This window comes from Equus caballus, chromosome 14 (assembly GCF_041296265.1).
Source record: "Equus caballus isolate H_3958 breed thoroughbred chromosome 14, TB-T2T, whole genome shotgun sequence".
Classification (NCBI taxonomy): Eukaryota; Metazoa; Chordata; class Mammalia; order Perissodactyla; family Equidae; genus Equus; species Equus caballus.
Genome location: NC_091697.1, coordinates 66379240 through 66400605, shown reverse-complemented (window position 1 = coordinate 66400605; position 21366 = coordinate 66379240). Strand labels below are relative to the sequence as shown.

General features: G+C 42.4%; 1 protein-coding gene across 3 annotated transcripts in view; it reads left to right on the top strand.

The window, feature by feature from the left end:
• The window catches only part of PRDM6 (PR/SET domain 6), a 124761-nt gene that overhangs the window by 5059 nt on the left and 98336 nt on the right, over positions 1-21366 (top strand). For all 3 annotated transcript variants that reach the window (XM_070233165.1, XM_023617794.2, XM_070233166.1), the window contains one exon: positions 5348-5655. In XM_070233165.1, coding sequence (XP_070089266.1) covers positions 5348-5655 — 308 coding nt within the window. The remainder of the gene's footprint in view (positions 1-5347; positions 5656-21366) is intronic.

Here is a 21366-nt window from a genome sequence, read left to right as displayed (position 1 = left end):
GGCCAGCAAGCGACTTAGATTTCAGACCTGGTCCCTGGTGGGAGGGAGGCTCCGGCGTCAATGTGGGCTATTGTATTGTTCTATTTTTCTTTTTCTCTTTTCTCTCTTTTTGTGTGCAGGCCCAGCCCCATCCCATAACACACATGATTTAGTTATTTTACATCATTCGTTATCTAGCGCCCTGAAACTGAACATAGAGCCATATATTAGATTGAGGTTAGAAGAGGTGGCGACTGTTTATTTAAGGTGATAAAACGGTCCATCAGCAGTAATCTCCATCGATATGTGCCACCAGGAGATGAAGGATGAGGGGACAAGCCACAATTAATTGCCCTATAGTTTTGTAGGAGAGAGTGGAGCCAGCCCAAGCCCGCTTCGATCTCCTCTCGCGCCTCCTATTCATCATCTCCGCCTTGTATATGGCGGCCTCGCAGGGGCAGGGCCGGCCGGGTGGATCTCCGCGCAATATCCTCTCGCCCTCGCACACTGGTGCTCCCATTTAATTTATTAATACAGTCGTCGGGAGACAAATAAAATCCACATTTCCTCCCTCTCCCTCTTTCCCTCCCCCTTTTGTCTCTTCCTCTTGGACCCAGGGCCAAGCCGAGCAGGGAAAGCCCAGCGCGTCTGCGATTCGTAAGGAGCCTTAAACTCGCCTACGGAGAGAATCCTCGAGAAGGTTCCGCGGGAGGCGGGGGCGCGACCACAATCGGCTCCCCTTCCCGATGGCGGGGCTAACCCCTTCGGGGAGCCTGGAAGACTCCGGCCGAGTGGAAGGAGAGGGCTGGGTGGGTGGCGGGGCTCCGGGGAAAGGGCGCCGGCGGCCACGTCTGCTCTCGTAAGAAAGCCCTTCGCGGGCAGGAAGGGGGCGAGGCCTTCGAAACGCAGCCTACGCGCCGAGGCCTCCAGCCGGGGCCCTGAGCGCCCGCCCGCGCATCGCCCACCGCCAGCCGTCTGGCCCGTGGCGCGGGGAGGGCCGGGCCGTGAACTCTGCGGCCGCAAGGTCCCGCCGCGCGCCCTGCCTGCCCTCTGCCCCGTGGGCCAGCCCCAGCCACCCCGCGACCCCTGTCGCCGGTGCCCGCGCGCACAGCGCACGCGGCGCTGCCAGCAGACGGCCGTCCCCGGGCCGCGTCCCCGGGAGGGGATCGATGGGCGCCGGCCCGCCGGGCTCGGCCTGCGGGGCTGAGGGCCGCGACCTCGGCGGCGGCCGCCGCGGAGGATTTATAGCCCGGCGGTTCCTGCTGCCCAGGAGGGGAGGCAGGCTCTTCGCGGCTCCTTGTTCCCTGTGCAGAGGCCGGGTGAGGGCGGGGCAGGGCAGGCCAGGGCGGCGGCGAGGCGGTGGGCAGCGGAGGGTGCTGCCTGCGGGCCCAGGCTCTGCCGGCGCCCACACCGCCCGTCGGCCTCGCCAGACACCAAACCAGCCCTGAAACATTTTGTATTTCACCTTTCCTAGAACGAGAAATAAAATACCAGAAAAGAGAACCATAGCCTGCTTCGCCTCTTTTACCTTAAAAATAGATCCATTTTCAATTACAGAAGTAGTACATGCACTTGTAAAAACATTCAAACAATACAGAAAGATGTGGAACGAAGAGTGAAAGTGTGCTCTGCGCACCACTGGGCCTGGCCTTCTCAAGTCAGTGGGTGAGCAAGGCTGTAACTTAACGATACCGCCTTCCCTTGTTAGGGACCCGTAAACGAGAGCATTAACAGATCTATTAAAGATAGAAAAGAGACCATGATCTCTTATATTCCTTGAGGCTAAATTGGCATTTCAAAGTGTCCTGCTTGGAGAACATAATATTTCTCACAGATACAGAAAAGCCCTTATGAATAATAATTATAATTATAATAATAATAAGTACAAAATAATTTGTAGAAAAACTTACCCTGACTTTAAGAGAAGGTAGGAACAGTATTTGACTCCTCTTTATGAATACAAATAGACTCGTATTACATATTGCTTGGCATGGAATGCTGTGTGTAATGTATGTATTATATATATAATATGTACATATATGTATATTTATGTGTAGTTTGGGCATCTAGCCTACTTCTCCCTCAAACTTTTTCATGTAGGTGTTTATGGCTCGCTGTCTAGAAAATACTCTGCTAGAATGTTCATCTACTTGCGCCACACTTGTCAACCCCAAGTAATCAGTTACTTGTTTTAAACATCCTCAAGCTCCTTTGGGACTCCAAGACATAAGTCAGAAGCCAAATGTTTTCAGCAGAGGAGGTTTTGGGTATTAAAAAACAATAACGTTAGGATAAAGGATATACTTTGATGTGACTGGGCAACTTTTCTGGCAGAATATTTTGATACAGCATGAAGTGGTTTATAAATTAAGACTCTTGTTGCGTAGACTAATGAAAGTGACCTGGCCTTGCCTGCTCTGCTGTGGACCTAACATTAGGTGATCTTCTAAATATTGGGAGAGCCTCAGCTTTTCACTCTGCAAAATGCTACTATTAACTTTTTTCAATACCTCATGGAGACAAATGAAATTTAGGAAGTTGAAGAGAGCTTCGGAGGACTCCATAGAGAAAGGACTAGCCATAGTTTTTTCATGCATAGCAAATATTGGGAGCGTGCTTGCTGTCAGGGGTGGTGGGTGAAGTCGCTACTTTTGCTCCCTATTTTATTACTGATGTAGTTGGTGTGATATTCTGTGTGGTGGAGCTGTTGGAAGTTGAGAGAATCTCTGGTCTGGACTGTGAGGGGAGTGAATACCAAACACTCTTGCTTCTCACCCTTTGTTTCATTAAGCCAACCAGAAAAGGAAACTTAAGCAACTCCCTGGGGTAATTTATTTTTATTTTTATGGGCATTTGCCTTTGCTTATTGTCATTTGTTTTAAGCTATTTTTGCTAAGGTGCTGAAAGGCCATCTCTGAAGTTAGGCACTAAAATTCAAAATTATGGACATTATCTATTTGCTTTCCAATTCATTCTCTTATTTCAACCCCAAACCCAAGAGTGTGGGAAAGAGAAATCTCTGTAATTCGATCATGATACCGTAATTTTTGTGGCCCCAAGATAGTGACTTTAGTGAAATATTTCAACTCTATCGATTAAATTATGAGTTTGGATATAAAATTCCCCCGGCTTCATTAGTCTTCCCGGATCTCCAGGTTTAGAGGCTTTGGGGTCAGGCAGACGTGACTGTGAATCTTTCTCGCCACTTTCTAGTTTCTGGTGCTTGGTCAAGTTACATTGCTCTCGAAGCCTCGGTTGCCTCATCTGCAAAATGGGATTCATGATATTCAGATGATGTGGTATTTGGTTCAAGATAGGTCCTGGCATGTAGTTGGTGCTTGGTAATGATGAGTTTTTATTGTCTTTCTTTTCATTCCTGCTTTGTCTTGAAGCTATTTTCACAATCAGAAGCTTGAGAGGGTTTGTGAAGTGTGTGTGTTCTGGAGGGGTTGACGTATGGATACGGGTGGGAATACCTTGCAAATAGGCCATAGGGTCCAAAACAGAGCCTGACTCAGTTTTCACATTAGTTTGTGTTGCTGGAAGAGGAGGCCTTTGGGTAATGGAGGTCCTGAGGCAGGAATACTTTACTACCTGCAGAAACAGGTTGTTGCTTTTCACTTGAGAGGCCTGGGGACACCTCCAAAAAGCTGGGGTCAAAAGGTCCCCTCATTCCCTGGGCTCTCTTGGGCCGAGTAGCTGACTGAGGGGAAGGCACAGCTGGCTGGAGCCCTTCTGCACTGAGATAGGATACTCACATAGGCAACCTTCAGCTGCCTGTGAAGCAAGTGGCCATATGAGGTTTCACTCATCATGTTAGGTTGCGATTAGGTGTTCCTTCGCCGAAGGGTCCTCAATGACTCACTTTGTCACAAGTTCTTTGGGCCTTTTAGCTGTTTCAGCACGGATAGGGTACCCCTGGGTGATCCACCAGGACTGGCTGGGACCAAGCCCTGGCCCAGGTGCCCCGAGGCAACGAGGCCACCCTTGCCCAGCGCTGGCGCATCCGCTGGTGCCCAGCGCTCGCCGCCTCCACCTGCTGGGGCTCGTCCGAGATCATACCCAGTGCCACAGGGCTCTGTGGCCCGGGGGCACCGCGGATCCCCAGGGAGGCTGGACCTGGGAGGCCGGGTTGCGTATCGGGCGCCGAGGCCGCCTCCTTGAGGCAGGTCCGCCAGGCTGGGGCGCAGACACGGCGGCTCCGCCAGGCCCATTAATAACCCCGAGGGCGCAGCGATCCGACAGCGCGGTCGCCGCAGGCCCTGCTTCCCGGGGCCGCCTGGCCTCTTCCCGCCAAGTGTGAGTCGAGGGACAGTGGGCGTCCACGGCTGCCTGGCCCGGAGGGTGGGGGTCCCCTTGAGGGCTGGCTGTTCCGGGGAACGTCAGAGAGAGACGGCTTCACAGCAGCTCTCTGTTTATAACGCAGGATAATCGCAGTTAGCCTGGGGATCAACCGTTAGGGCAGGAGTTGGGGTCCTCTCCATTGAACCATTATCCTGATCATTAAAGACCCATGACCCTCATCGTTAAATTTGCTATTCCTTTCTTTTTGGCTTCCGGGAAGAGCTTCCACGCAAGTACAGTCACCCCTAAACCCACCAGAAGAGCCCCTGTTCCTCCACCCGTCCCCACCTGGCTGGAGTGCCCAGAGCGAGCGCTGCCCCGTGCTCGAAGGACGTCAGCGCCAGTGCGCCCTCGGAGGCTGGCTTCTGGGACTTGGGCTCCGGGGCCCAAGGCCCGCTCCGCCCTCGCGCGCGGCCGCAGGGGGAGGGGGTCCAGAGGAGTGGGAGTGGCGACCGAGCCAGACTGGTTGCCCACCTGCCCTGGTAGTTTTCAGTCTCTTCTGTAATTGTAAAAAGAGGAAAACCAAATACACCCAGGCGACCAATGTAGAATCTCTCCGAGGTACCAGATTGGGCAAGAGATGGGCTTTTCATGGGACAATGATAGACCCACTGCGAAACACCAGAAAGAGAGAGAACCCGAGGGAACAGCGGAGAGGGTCAGAGGGAACTAGGAGGGACAGAAGGGAAGGGAAGGGGGTGGTGGGGACAGAGAGGGAGAGAGAGACCCTGAGCAGAAGCCGAGAGCCGTCTGTTCCGCGGAGACAACGACGCCATCCGCGCCCAGCTCGGAAGCTTTTTGGGGCGCCCTGAGTCTCGACCCGGTACCAGGAGGATTCCTAGGGAGCGGCTCGTGTTCACCTCTCCCCTACTCCCCGTGGCCCCTGCGCTCTCACGGTGTCGTGTCCCTCGCAGGTAGCTTACCCAGGCAGGGATGCTGTTGCCTCGGGGATTTACCCGAGGATGGGCCGCCAAGCGGCCAGGTTAACCCTCTCCCTTCCCTCCCTCCCGCGTGTCTCCGGCAGGTTGCGACATGTGCGCGGACAACCGCAACGGTGAGTGCCCCATGCATGGGCCGCTGCACTCGCTGCGCCGGCTCGTGGGCACCAGCAGCGCCGCGGCGGCCGCGCCCCCGCCGGAGCTGCCCGAGTGGCTGCGGGACCTGCCGCGGGAGGTGTGCCTGTGCACCAGCACCGTGCCCGGCCTAGCCTACGGCATTTGCGCGGCGCAGAGGATCCAGCAGGGCACCTGGATTGGGCCCTTCCAGGGCGTCCTCCTGCCCCCGGAGAAGGTGCAGGCCGGCGCCGTGAGGAACACGCAGCATCTCTGGGAGGTAAGTCGCCCGCCGCCTAGCACATTGCCATCCAGCTGGAGCTTTGGCCAGCAAAGAGCCTGGACCTTGGAGGGTGACAACTTCGAGGAGAGCCTCCTTTGTTCCCCAGAGAGTAGTGGATAGACTTCTCCGGTGATACAAATGCCTGGTGTCTGCAGCGCTTACCTTACGGAGGTGCAGAGCTGGGCGTGGCACAACAGCAACTCAGCCAGAAAGACAGGGCTTATAGGTTTCTGAGATGGACTTACCTTAACAAGCCTCTATTCCAGCCGGGATGGGTTTGACCATTGGTCTCCCTGGATCTTGGGAAAAAGAGAAACCAGTTGAGGAGATGAAACAGAGAAGATTGGGCACTGGGGAGTAAGCTGGGTGAACTTTGTGCCCCATTCTAAGCTCTTCCAAGATGTCTTTGTGGGTGGGTGAGAAGGAACATAAGTATAGACAGCACGAAGGAGAGTCAGGCTCATTTTCTCTGATAAAAACAATTTTGTAAACACCGAGTATGAGACTGCAACATGTTTCGTAACTTTCAAAGTGCCTGAAGTAAGCAAATTATATTGTGAATCAGAAATCACAAATTCTGATTCTACTCTGACAAAGTACAATTATGCAACCTTCAACAAAAAAAAAAATCAAAACATAGGAAAGCTGAACACTTTGGTATAACCCAATTGATAATAATACCTCAGTGGCCCAATCTTACCTGATGCTGTTATTTAAAAATAAACAACCTATTTGAAAAACGTTAACCTGAGCTTTCTCCTAAAGCTTTATGATTAATTATTGAGGTCCATTCCTCAAGAGACAGACCCTTAGCCTAGGTAATCCCCCTACCAATTTTAGCCACTTCCCACCCATAGAAAGTTATTTATGAAATACAAGATGCTAGACGTCTTGCTTTTAAGGGCAATATGTAAATCTGACTAACTGAGGCCAAGGAATATAATGGAGTGGGAATAGCCAGAAAAGAAAGTTTCTTAAATTCCAGGGGCCAAGTTGTCATGGCCCTTATGGCTCCATTAATGGGTCATTTCTGCAGCAGCTTGCCCCACACACTTGGCTCAGCAGCCTGTCAAGATGATCATTTTCACTGTGAGCAGCCTTGTAGTCATTAAAACTTGTAGGACTCAATAATCCACTCAAATTTTTGCTAAGCACCCTGACCAGCACGGTTAGGCCCTGGAGATACAGTGTTGTGAAAAATAGACCCTGTTTCCAGAACCCTTATGTGACTGTTGGCTATGGGGTGCTGAGGCCTGTGCCTGCAAAGCCTCCTTTGATAGGGGAGGAGCTAAGAGTATGAGCTCACAGCCCAGCAGCCCAAGACGACCACATGATGTCCATTGGCTGCACCATGCCCTTGTTATCCTCTGGTGCCCTGTGCCCAGGCCCGCAGGTTCCATTTCTCTCAACTATTGTTGGAAAACAGTTATACATTTTTAGTCTTTTGGGATGGGATTCTTAAGTGAGGCAAAAAAAGTTGAGCATATTTATGTTCCCAAATAGAGCTTTTTCTTTTTGTTTTTTTTTTTTAAACAGAAACTTTTATAGGAAAACAGGGGAGGAGAGCATGACTTGGTCCATTCAGGCAGGTTAAAAGTTAGAACTTTGGGGTAGGAAAAACTGACAAGTGGGAAATAATGGAAGCATCTGGTTTTGAAATATTTCCTAGTTGGTTTTGTTTCTGACTAATTAGTTGTAACCTCCAATGTGGTTTAAAGTTTGTAAAACACTTCCAGGCACTTTTCATGTTTCACTGGTGTTATTAGGAGCTGTAATACCGTACGGTTAAAGGTCTGCCAGTACTTTTCTAAGGAAATCATAAAGCAAACATTCAGTGGTGCTGATTTGCTCTATCTGAAAATGTTAAAACTGAACACTATTATATTGCCCTCTGATGCTCCAGGTTTAGTGCCCATCTATTTTTAGAGTGCCAGAGGACAAAGCCATAAACATGAAAAAAATCCAATAGTTCTGTATTTGTTTGGTTTTTTTTTCCTCAATGCTTTGGATGATGGGGATGTTGGCAGGAGACCACTACACATATGGAATATAATGATATACGTGAATACTGAAAACTATGGAGCCTTTCTTTTGTACCTTTACTTTTACTTGATGAAGTTAAAATTCTGTTGTCATAAGGAGACCAGGGAATTTAATTGGCTTTTTGTTTCTGTTGTTGTTGATACTTCAGTAGTTATGAAGTGAGTTTTACCTGTTATTTGGGTGAGTTGAGTGTGTTGGGTGTGTGCATAGAGTTTGTTCTATGTTATAGAAAAGGCTTGCTGGGTGTTTGCTTGAATGGTCTACAGGTCCCTACTCCTGATTCAGGACGTAATCTATTTTCATCATCTGTAAGAACAGTTAGAAGAACATACATTTAGGGGACTGAAGGGATATTAAAATGCAGCCATGCAAAATCTATCAGTCTCCTAGGAGATCATGTAAAATGTGACTGACTGGGGCCAGGTAACTTAGTGCCAATGTCCATTTGTAAGATAAAACACTTGCTTTAATAGGGCTCAGATTTTTATTAGTGTAATTATTTTTAAGATAGGAAATACGAGTTTATTTTTAATTTTTAAACCTTATGATTTATTATTTTTATGAAATGTGACTATTTGAATTAAGTTACATTTATAACAGAAGCCTCTTAACATTGGATTGTTCCTTAAATTTTAGTCTTTCCTTTCAAACAAACCTAAATTCTATTGTGAAAATTTTTAATTATTGTATTTTCTGTATTAAAAGGAATCAGTAATTGGAATACACTGTTAGGTCTATATGAAACTTTTGGCAATAATTGTTTAATGACTCATGTAATAATTATCCATTTTAAAAACATATTCTTTTAGATATCTTCCAGAATATCAGGCCGACATAAAACAGATCTTTAAAAAATTAAAAGCACTTGAATCATGACTCTTTCGTTTTAAAAGTCAACTGGAATCGTTTCTCTTCCTCGCATTTTTTCAAGTCACTTGCTGATGAAGAAATGTCTTTATATTTAGAGTTCAATACTCAGGTCCTGATGGATCTTACCAGAGTTACTTATCTTTATTTCAGTACAATAAATGGATTGCTAATCTTTTCCCGTCACTGTTTCCAAGTAGATGATGGATTTTTGTTTCAGTTTACAGTTCATTGTTTTTAGTATGGTTGTACTTTATTATACACATGAAGGCTTATTACAGAAACAATCAGATTCACCTTAGTTACTCCTTTTGTTTAATCATTAAAAGCTCTATTTTCTTTGTTGAAAAATGACTTTTTAATATTTAACATACATCAGCCATGGAGAGCTTGTTTGATTGGTTTGTAAGTGTGCTATCATTTTTTAGTTAATGTTATCTTTGTGTATAATCCTCGTTCTTAAAAATATAGCAATTGAAAGAAAGTTAATTATCATTCCATTATCTTCAGTATGTTTTGACTTTTTTGGGTGTTTATGGGAAGTTGAAAGAGTTTTTCTTTTTTCTTTTAACAATAAACCAAGGTAATTCTTTTTGTAGTTTGAGGAGATTAACAAGTTAAAAGCCAAATTATTAGTCATTTTTGGGGCCAATTTCCTTTAGAATCAGAATTTTAATATGGTTTATAAAAAATAATAAATTCAGATAGTTTAAAACACAAACATTACAGAGTGGGTGAAACGATCATTTGCCTTGCTTACATACATTTATTCCAACAAGACTTGAATGCATGATATATTTCTAGCTATTTGGACATAATGGGAAAAATCTTTCTGAATGTTTTGCAAAGAAAACATAGTCTTTCTCAGCAATTAGGTCTTATTGATGAGAATGAGATAATTTTATCCTAATGTGTTTTATAATAAAGAAGTGAAAAGGCACATTTGATTCCAACATTTATGAAAACATTATCTCAATTATTAATGTGCCCTTTTTCCCTTGAGATAAATTAATCTAGTTGCACATGGTTTTGCCTTTCTGCTTAACATCAGAATTTAATATGACTGGACCTGAGGAATGTACACAGTGTATACTTAAAATTCTACTGGAACAAAATACGGAAGTTTAAAGTAAAGTTACAGTTTAAGATAGGCTAGAATTACTTAGGCCTTTCAACTCAAAGTCTGATTTGACAAGAAATTTTAGCAACAATGACAAGATAAATTGCACTTATTTTCACCCTAGGAAAATGATTCTGCTAATTGAAATAATGTAGTGACTTGTTAGGATTACAGTCAAAGTGCAAGAAAGTGATTTAATTTTACAGAACCTGTCTTCTCTTTGCCCGAGTAAATTTGAGTGTCTCATTTTCATTTGCACTATGTGGAAACCTTCATGATCTTTCTTCAGAAAAATCAAGGGGGATAACATAATGTGGTCCTTTTTGTGGTTTGATTTTGTGCCATAGTAGTTTAGATTTAATAAGAGTTTTGCTTTTAAGCAAATGTATTTTTCATCATTACCGTTTAGCTTAGGTCAAAAGGCATTAATGAAAACCAATATTAAAAATATATTACACATTGCAAAATGTTTATATTTCAAAACCATCACAGGTAATTGGTATTAAAAGGAAATGAATTGATTTCATATTTTAAATGTATTATATATGTTTCTAAAATGACTCAATTCTATACATAGTACTGTACCCATTTGTATATATTTAGATGTTGAAAAAATCATTTAAAATTAATCACTTTAAATTAAAATAATTTTTAAATTAAATTAACGTCATTTAAAAATTGTTCCAGGGGCTGGCCCTGTTGCGTAGTGGTTAAGTTTGCGTGCTCCGCTTCGGCGGCCCAGGGTTTCACAGGTTCGGATCCTGGCCGTGGACGTGGCACCGCTCATCAGGCCACACTGAGGTGGCGTCCGTCCCACATGCCACAACTAGAAGGACCTGCAACTAAAAATATACAACTATATACTGGGGGGCTTTGGGGAGAAAAGGGAAAAATAAAATCTTAAAAAAAAAATTGTTCTAGTTAGTACTGTAAGTATATACTCCGTGTTTTGCCTTATAGACTTTGGCTCATTTTGGCCTGATTCACCAAAACACCAGGGGATAGAATTATGTGGCTGTCACAGCTATACTGAAGTAAAAATTGTGTTTCTTAGCAATTTATCATTTAAAGTACTAGACTGCTTGTCAACTTGGTTTTGAATATGTCAATTTCATGAAATCCAAGTAATTTCCCCTTAAAAATAAACCATAGTAATGTTACTGTTATGTTTTAAATTATGCAGAGTAACAGCTGGTGTATCTCTTTGACTTTGCCTCATTTGATTTGAAGGTGTCTTTTATAGTGGTGCCCATTTGATAGAGTGTGAGCATTTTGTAGTTTTACATAAACTGTAAAACCATCTGCCACCTCTTGGAATCGTTTCCAGCATTGTGTTAAAAATCAAAACTTAAGTACTTAAAGTTGGCTTTGAAAAGGCCCATTTAAAGTCCTGTTCCTTTTGGTTTATGTATCACCTTGCACAGTACCACTCTTGGTTTTCTAAATCCAAAAGTGACTCTGCTTTAAAAAAAATTATAACAGCCATTTGGAAATTCTCCTGTTAGTAAGATTTAATCTAAATATGCATGTGACAGTACAGTGCTTTAGTAGCAAATTGTTTACCAAGAGTGATGTGTTCTGTATCTCCAGGACTATTTTCTCATTAGGCAGTTCAGTTTATCTATTGTTTACAGATTACTTCTTTTATTGATATCATTTTGTCCATGTGAAGAAAATAATTCACAAGTATTTCTTGGTCCATAACTGCACATTTTCTTACATCATGTAATTTTTTTCTTTTTCCACACTGACTTAAAAGTAGGATATAGAAATTAAAATCCAAATCTCAGAGGGTCCTGAACAGATGAAGTCTGCCCTCCCCAGTCACTGTATGGCAGCAAGTGATCTGATGAAAATCTGGTTATGGTAACACTGGGCCTGAGAAACCTGCGGGGGAGCCTTTTTATTTCACTGTGTCAATTAAGGCAGTTTTAATTATTTGAGTAAGTCTCTTGTGTTACCTGGAAATTGCTTATAGTTTTAGTATAATATTATGGGTTTTAAAATCTTTTAATTGAAAACTATTCTGCCTATTACTGCCAAAAACTGCCTATTACTAAGCTGAGGAATCGTGCCCACAATATTGAAATCCTCTCTTCTCAGAGGATGGAGGTGATACGTTTGTAGTGTGGGAAAAATATTTTGCTGTTCTAAAGAATGCCGTGCACAGAACCACTATGAAACTACCTCGCTCTCTCTTTTTCTTTCTTTCTTTTTTAGAATCGTACACTCCAGGATTTCATGAGTTCAGACATTCCTTGTGTATTTACACAAGAAATACAGACTCCGGTATAACTACTTAGCATAAAAGCCAGAGAAGCCAGAACAGAATATACTTCTCCTTGTAAGCATTTGCCACCTCGCTCAGATAAGTTACAGAATTCCATTATCCAAATTGTTACACATGTGTGACAGAGGTTGACCTTTCGTCATGTCAATCCTTTTTGTGTAGGCCCCAGGCTCCAGCCTAATGGCTCAAACCCTGATTTACTCACTGTAATAAGGGCAGGAGGTCGAGCGATTGTCAGGCTGCCTGTTCGTACTCTTCTTGGAGCCTGGTTGAAGGCTGTTAACACAAAGCTTTTCAAAGTGAATTTACAACCGGCACCACTGACAGAGGCCAATCAGTGCACCATAAATGTCAGGTTAGTGAGATTGAGCAGTAAGTAAAGTACTGACAGCACACTATTGGCTGGAATCAATTGGCCAGGGTTTAACTGAGAAGAGCAATCTATGTGTGGCGAGCTTATGGAGAGTTAAGTGTGCAGACTGGGTTTCCAGGTGGAGTCCGTAGATTTACCTGTTAGCAGGAGCTGAAAGGTTGGGACGTCACCCATTTGCTTCAGTGCATCCAGCCAGCATCATCTGTGGTGATGTCCTTCACAATCTAGGAGTTCAGAGTGGTGGAGCCTGCTGACTCTGAGGGTTGGTGGTAAAAAATGGCATTAGACAGAAAAGAAAGAGAGAAAAGCTATTACAATATGGGGCTGTTAGAACTGAAGGATGCATCCATGCATTGCAGTTCAGCGAAAGATAATTTGTTCAAATTCCAAAACTGTAATAGGGAGTTCCACAAAGGCCCAGACACATATAAAGCCTCTCTTTTGCTCTTCCTGAGGCTCAGCAGTGCAAAACTTTCATGGAAGTCACTAATGAGTGATTATAGTTTGAGGGTCTGAATATCCATGAGATGTGGTTTCCCACCAGACGGAATGTTTTTATCATTTTGTGTAATGACAGCCTGGACAACAATTCATTTAGCTCTGAAGGCATCAGCATTAAAATGGAGGAATCCATTAAAATGCTGTATGCAAGGATTTATAAATTAGGCAATTTCCTTGATTATTGCAATCATTTACAAAATTGATTGTTCCAGTGTGGTATAGACAGATTTCAGCAACGGTCATTGACAACAAGCACATTCTCTGATATCTATAGTTACTGGTCACTAAACCAGGTCACTATTCCTCACCCACCCCCTGCTGTTCTTGGTTTCAAGGTCAGGCAGACTTTCAAAGAAGCTTTATTTATGAAGTTTCATTTGTCTTCAGAGGGGGCCCACCTAGGCTGTAAGGGTAGCTGCAGGCTGCTCTAAAATTTGCAGCATTGTTTTTATATTTTAATCTTAATTTTGGAGGAGAGTGTTGATGATCCTGATATACTTGAGATCAGTAGCACAGATTTTGAGATGATGCCAACTTAAAAGGAAATAATTTTTGCAAATTGCAGCTGTAAATATTTATTTGATTGAAGATCTAAAAGTCAATAATGTGTTTTATTTGTTGGTCCTTAAAGTTCTAATTATCCAATAGATATATCATAGAGTCACTGGATTTTAGGTCAATTAATTCTGGAAGGCATAATGAAGACATTGTTACAAGTGTGAAATGCTGAAAACGCTGCTGGTTTTCCTATACAAGAACACACACAACAAGTTTGCTTGGTGCTTAATCACTAACCACAAACCACAAAGTTGCCTTTCTTTCTGAAATATCAGACATGGGCATGCCAAACGTGTCTGCAGAGCTCTAGCCAATGAAAGCTAGCCATGTGGTTTATGCTTAGTACAAAATAACTGCCTTTAGACATTTGTTTTTAATCATAATTTTGTTTTAATCATAATTTTACCGTTCAGAAACTCTATCACAAACTGGGCCTTGTAAAATAATAACACTTTAGAAAATTGTCTAACACTATTGGGGAGACAAACAGCTTTTAGTTTGTCCTGATTTGAATACATTATAATTTGATTTCAAGGTAGTTCGTTGTTTAAAAGGGGAGATGTTATGTTTCAGGAAGTCCTATGGCTTGGTGGCACCTTGTGTTTATTTGGCTATTCGTGCTTAATAAGGCAGAAGTTCATTTTCAGTTTTAATTAGTTGTAAAATTCAACTGCTTAAAAATTAAGGAAAAGGCAATATTTTCACTTCGGTGTCTTGATATTATCTCCTCATTTTTATTTAAAATTTTTTTTCACGATATTTCTGGTTTCTGTTAAGACTTAAAAGCCGTGTGACTAGCTCTGTCTTGGGTGAACTGTGAATGAGGCACTCAGTATTAGAGATGTTTTTGCCAGTGCCCTTGTACATTTATTTAATAAACCAAAATTTACAGTGTGCAGTTGTGAAATAATGATATGAGATTAAGCCCATTTTATTAAAATGAACAGTGTTTTTCACTGTCTGTGACCATTTTAAATTAAAGATGCCTCAGATAATGACGTGTCTTCTTTAGAAACATTCAGTGTAATCTAATTCAGTAGAAGCTTCTTAAGTGATTTTTAATTGGAATCAAATTAAATGTAATCAAGTCATGTTTTCTGTGCCTTGTAAAGCACCAAACCTAAGTGTTGTTAGCATGCGTGGGAATATTAATGTTTATCACAAAAGTAACAGCATTTCAGATATCCATGCTACCTCCAAAATGGTAGATAACCCATATGTAAATCCTAGGTTAGAATACAGTGCTTTTGGAACCTGTTGTATTTGTCCCAAACTAATATTAAAATTCATTTGTGATATAAAAAATGCACAAATAGTTCCTGGGGGACTGAAAAATATTGGGCTACTGAGGAAAGTACTTAACTTCAATTTATTGCAATTAATTGCAGTTTAAAACTTGACCTGGATAATCCACAAAGTGGAGAATCCCATTACTAGGCTTTCAAATTGTGGAAATGAACTTTTCTGTTAAAAATGATTAATGATGATCATAAGAAATTTAAACTATATAAAAGTATAAACAGTGATAACCATTGTTGATTTTTATGATGGTCTTTTCAGAGATGATTATGTAATACCATACACATTTATTTCATTAAATCACAGTTTTGGTAAAAGATATTTGCACTATATCCTTGATAGTGCAAAACACATTTTTAAAGCAGCAACCAATGGCACTGTTTTCATAGGATCTGCTGCAAATGTTTCAATTTAGCTCACCCAGGAATAGATTTTGATTTTGTGTCTAGTCCCATCCTCTCCTCTCTGCATCTTTCTTGGTGGGAAATTTTATTAACAGTCTGCAGACCCTACTGATATTATAGGAACATTTCTACCGGTATTTTCATATATTTTATAGCATGTGTCTTTAAGAAGACCGGAGCCTTTCTGGGGTTTATAGGGAAATTTTAATGGTCCTCAGAGAGGAAGGAAACAATTTCTGTTTTCCTTTCTATACATGAAAGTGTTAACAAAAAAGGAGCAGATCTCTATGAAATGCTTTTCTAAGTAGGAAGACTCATAATTTATCCAGCTGTGAGATTTTACTTAATTTACTTAATTTGTTTGTACCTCTATTTCTCCATGTGTAAAAGAGAGTCATATTGGAGTATTACACAAATTAGAGAGACAATATTTATGACTTTTGAGTAACAAAAGTGATTTTCCCTTTTCCAGTTGGGATTTTAATAGTAATTTTTAAGTCTCTAGTGTACTCTGCTCGTAGTTATAAAGAATCTCATCATTAGACTATTAAAACAAGAGATTGTAGGCCATAGACCATGATAAAGAGTTTGGATTTAATTACTTACTACAAAATCAGGCTTAAATAATATTTAAATGCAAACTCATTTAGCACTACTTACAAGTAAGAAAAGATTAGGAATTAAAGGGATACCATGCAACATGGATGTAGACAAAAGTCATTGGATGGCTTTAATTTTTAAAACTGCATTTCTAGTGGAGGGCAACAAGAATAACTTACAAATATTTGGCACATAAAGAACATTTCCTAGATGTACATGATTTTGGCAAGCGAAATGATCACTCTTACTCCTCACAACAGAGAGCTGATTTGCAATATGAAAATGTAGGGGGAATGACTTAGTAACATCTAGAAAAATCACAAGGAAGCCGTAAACCTGAAAGTCTTTTACCACGGACCTCAAGTCAGGAGCAATTCTTTAGGTAGGTCTGACACTGGATATTGAATTATGAATAGAAAAATATCCCCATGCCTAGCATACTGTGGCTTGTCAATAAACATTAAATGGCAACAAGTCAATATAGTAGCACATTTGCCACTGTCCATAAAAATGTGTGTGCAGCTGTGTGTGTACCAGTGAATACCGAGGTAACAGTACACTATACTGAATGTGTCCATGTTGATCCTTTGAAAAGCAAGATTTCCAAAGGATAGTCTATAGTTAGAAAATTTTAGATGAAAAAGTAAACATAAATACCAAAACATGTCATAAGGAACAAAAAATTTAGACTAAAATTAATATTTTTTTCTAATATATATTTCATATTAATCATTTCCATTATGATATGTGGAGTTTTCACTTGGTAGTTTAAGTAGAAGTGATATTCAAAATATGAGACAAACAATTCAGCTTAGACTGTACTTCTAAATGTGGACTCCTGCAGTGGTATCTATGCTGTACCAGCTACATATCAACTCCAAATCCAGGATAGCTAGCTGTGTTTTAGCAAAGCTATTAAACAATTAAACAATAAGAATAATAATCTATAATGAGTATAGACATTCAATTTTGCAAGGCAAAAAATCCTGGAGATTGGTTGCACAACAATATGAATATTCTTGATGCTACTAAGCTGTACACTTAAAAATGGTTAAAATGGTAACTTTTATGTTATGTGTATTTTACCACAATTGAAAAAATAATCTAGACTTTAAGTGATTTTTTTTCCCCCTCTAGCTCAATAATTCTTAAACTGTAGCATACATAAGAATCTTGAGGCACAGGGAGCCAAGTAAAATGCAATCTGGGGACCTGCCCCTAAAAGATTCTGATTCAGTAGTTCCGCACTGGGGCCCAGGAATCTATTTTCTTAACAAACGTCCCATGTGGTCCTGGAACTGCACTTTAGGAAACAAAATGCCAGGCTCCACCTTTCTCTGCCTTACTCCTGTGGTTGCTGGCTCGCCTTCCGGCCCGTCCCTTGTCTTGGCTACTCTTGAATAAGACTGGCATCTTTTCTGCTTCAGTTTCATACCTGGTCTTGTCTATTTCTGAGTTAATTCTAGTCTCAACCTTGCTTTCATTCTGCTACACTGTGGCTAATCTCTGGACGTTTCCAATCTCCTCCCTTAACCATGCACCGTGTCCCCCCGCCCCCAGCCTCCGCCGCCTTAGATAGATAGATTAGATAGATTGATTGGTTGATAATAGGTAGATAGGTAGGTAGGTAGTAAAGACAGATATAAATATTAAAGAACTACTAACAGGCAGCAAAATGGACTCCCATGACTTTTGTCTGTTTTGTGTTTTGGGAGACCACCTGGCTGGGTGTAAGGAAGCAGCCAAAAAGGCAGAAAGTTTCACACTGTGTATAAATTGCAGTGTATAATTAGTCCCTGAGACATCGAGGTGTGCTTCAGAGGAGGTGGCCTATTGGAAGGCTTTTGGTGGTGTTCACAAGCCTTGAGTTCCAGCTCTCACTGGGTCTGAGCTATGTGACCTGGAGCAGACACCTTGTCTCCCTCAGCTCTTACCAGCACTACATCCGGTTGCAGTGTCCTCTCCATTTCTCCTGTGAGTCTCTTCTGTGCAGTCCTATATCATATAGAGAGGCCATATGCTCCTTGCATGACGTTTGTGATTTGCAGTCTGTAAATTTTCCATATGCCAACCTTATCTGCAAATTTGCTGATCATCTGTTTTCCTCCTTGACTCCCCATTTCTGCCTGTTGATGGAAGTAGTCTGTGAGCATGCACCCTGTTTTCTGATCTCACCTTCTCACTCAGAGATCTCACCTGTTCTTATTGTTTCAATTGCTCCCTGTGAGGAATGGCCCTCAGACTTCATTTCCTGCACTGATCTCTCTTAAATTCTATATCCTCAGTTGTCTGTGGGACATCTCCTTTTGGGTATCCTGATATTATTTCAAATTGAGTTCACTAACTGTCCCCACCCTACATGTCCTCAAATAGGTGTCTATTTATCCTTAACTTACGGTGCTCTCATAGTCCTTTTTGGCCTATGAGCCCAACATTTTGGAGTTACTGTAAAGGCTTTTTAAAATATTTGTATTCATGGCGACTAACAGAGTGTCTAGCATACAAAAGGCACTTAAACACTGTTGATCTGATAGCGTTATTAAGAGCTAACACAATTAAGCTGAGGCTATGTGCCAGGCACTCTGCTTAGAGCTATATAGGGATTATCTTAATTCATCCTCAGAATAACCCAATGAGGTAAAGACTACTATAGTCATTTTTCAGATGAAGAAACTTTTAGATGAAGGCACAGAGAAGTTAAGTAACTTGCCCAAGGCTGTATGTAGTAAGTGTAGGATTTCCACAGAGGTGTTGTGGGGTGCAGAGTCCTTGCTCTTAACCAGCCTGTAGCTGTGCTGCCTGGCCCCTCCCACTATCACACCTGGACTCTCATTATATTACAGGGCCGCAGTCTCTGCCACAGACTTCTGCATGCAGCTGACCCTGGCCCTTGGATCTGGCTGTGAGCTCTCCCTCCTTGGTGGCCACTGCTTTGGTTTCTCAGACACAGCCCAAGCACAGCTTCACAGAGACCCATAGCTCAGCCCTTGACATGATTAGTTCCACCCTGTGTTCCAGGACCATGGGCTTCATATTTATTATCCCATAAAATTTAAACTCCCTGGCATTCAGAGAAACACATTTATTGAGAAACTACCGTGCATGAGATGTTATGCAGGCCACAGAGATGGACAAGACCAACTCTGCTCTCAAGAACCGTAGAGCAGTAGGACCGTTGAGTAATTCCAGTTGGAAACAGTGTGCAAAAAGTGCTTTCTGTGGTGCCGAGAGGAAGGAGAGGTAACTTCCTTCTGGGAAGATCAGGTGTGGAGGAGGAATTTGACCTGGGGACACAGAGGGTTAATACTTAGAGAGTCAGGGATTGTGAGGAAAGATGCTCCTGGGAGAAGATCAGCCTCTCATCAATGGAGCTCCATAGTCCTTCCAAGCACAGCTTTACTGCTTCTGTCTGCTCCTTCACTCTAATTAAGCGAACAGCTTCCTGTTCTTTACCAGTGTTTTGCTAATTTCCACTGCTGAGATTTTGCCTAAACTGTTTGAAGAAACACCTAGAGGGCTTTCCCTTATTATTCTGGTAAATCTGTATCTTTTACTTTTTTAGAGTCCCATCTCCCAAGAAGTCGCTTTGGGTGAATCCCAGGTCTCCACCACCCTGTCCACATTTTCTTTCCTTCAACCATCCCCTAACAGCTGTTGAAGTTTTGCTTTATCACCTGATACAGCTTGCAGCCCTAGTTAGTTTGGTATGCATATATTTGGGACATACTTATACTAAAACATTATTCGTTATTAATTAACTTTGGGTGTTCTGTATTTTTATTTGCTAAACTTGGCAATTCTTTTAAGGTGACAATTGGAAAGAGACCTGATGGAAAAGGAATGAACCTTGTAACTGTGAGGGAGGCCAGTATACTGGAAGCCCAGTGAGTGCAGAAGAGTGTGGTGGGAGAGGGGGTCAGAGGTAGCTGCAGCCAGATAAATTAGACTATGGGAAGGACTGCCTTCTATTATGAGTGACGTAGATCTTGAGTGAGGAGTAGCGCGAGCCAACTTATGTTTTAAAAGGAGCACTCTGGGTGATGAGTCGGTGCAGGGGCAAGGGTGGATGCTGTTAGGAGGAACTCAGAGGACAGGATGTAGCTGGAGAAATAAATTAGGAGTCGTGAGTGTATAGCTGTTATTTAAATCCGTAGTATGCTTGAGCTCAGCTGGGGAATGTGGGTAGGCAGAGCTTTGACTAGAGGATGGCGAAGATGTCTCCAGTTCTATAAACCTCTGTGAACTGTATCTGTCAGTCAAATGTGGATTAAGGACCACGTAGTTAAGAATAGTTGTGTGGGGCCGGCCCCATGGCTGAGTGGTTAAGTTCACGAGCTCTGCTTCGGGGACCTAGGGTTTCACCAGTTTGGATCCTGGGCACGGACCTAACACCGCTCATCAAGCCATGCTGAGGTGGCGTCCCACATAGCACAACCAGAAGGATCTACAACTAGAATATACAACTATGTACTGGGGGGCTTTGGGGAGAAGAAGGAAAAAAAGAAGATTGGCAATAGATGTTAGCTCAAGTGCCAATCTTTAAAAAAAATGAATAGTTGTGAATGCCTCATCTCGTTTCCCTCCTCTGCCAGCAGTGGGAAACAGTGCTTACTTTTGCCTCTATGGTTGACATGGCAGTGAGATAGTAGTATAATGACTTCAGAATGATGCTACCACTCCTAAATGTGTAGGAATCTGTGAACCGTGAGGCCATTGTATGTTCCTATTGAGGTCGACAACAGGATCTTTCCTCAGAGAGAGGGATGCGTAATCTCACTAACCTAAATGTTCTACTGAAAATCTCGTTTATCTCCTCTACTCGTAGTGAGGCATCTGCCCACGTGTACAGATTGCATGAACATGCACATGTGCACACACACTGTTCTCTTGCGTTTTTCACAGTGCTTCTTGTGAAGTCTTTATTTTTTTACGATTACAAAGGCTAAACATATTTACAAAAGGGAATTTGGAAAATGCAGAAAAACATTTTAAAAAGAAAAGAAAAATGAGCTATAATTAATTCGGTGTGAATCCTTCTTATTGCAGTTAGTATTTTCTTTTAACATATAGATGAAAACATGCCATTTGCTTCGTATCATAAAATCATAAGCGTTTTGCCTATATTGAAAATTCTTTGAGTCTATAGCCAATGATTTTTATTGGCTATATAATCCTAATGTGGTTGAATCTAATTGTTGAGCATTTCTGTTGGTTCTTCCTTCCTCCCTGCCTCCCTCCATTCTTCCCTCCTTATTTTGAAAATATTACTGATCATTTGATGAGTGTGTTGGATCATGCTTGTCAAAATACTTTCAGGAAAAAACACACGGAGAAGCTCCCTCTATATTAACAACAGTAATACTGAGAACAACAGCAAACATTTGTCCATTACTTTCTAATTCATAAGAGATTTCACAACCGGCTTACTGACTTTGTTGCTGCGCCCTCTCCCATGCAGGGAGAGCGCTCCGTCCCGCCTGGTGCGAGTGAGATGGGGAAGCTGGATCCGGAGGCTGCCTCCTCGCTCCTCAGAAGGCCGGGCCGAGCTGGCTCTTTTGACCCGTATGCTCCAGGGGAGCTTTCCATCTGTCCAAATCTTAGCCTGGAACTAAACGCCTCCACACAGTGATGAAATCCCTAACAAATGTAGTGA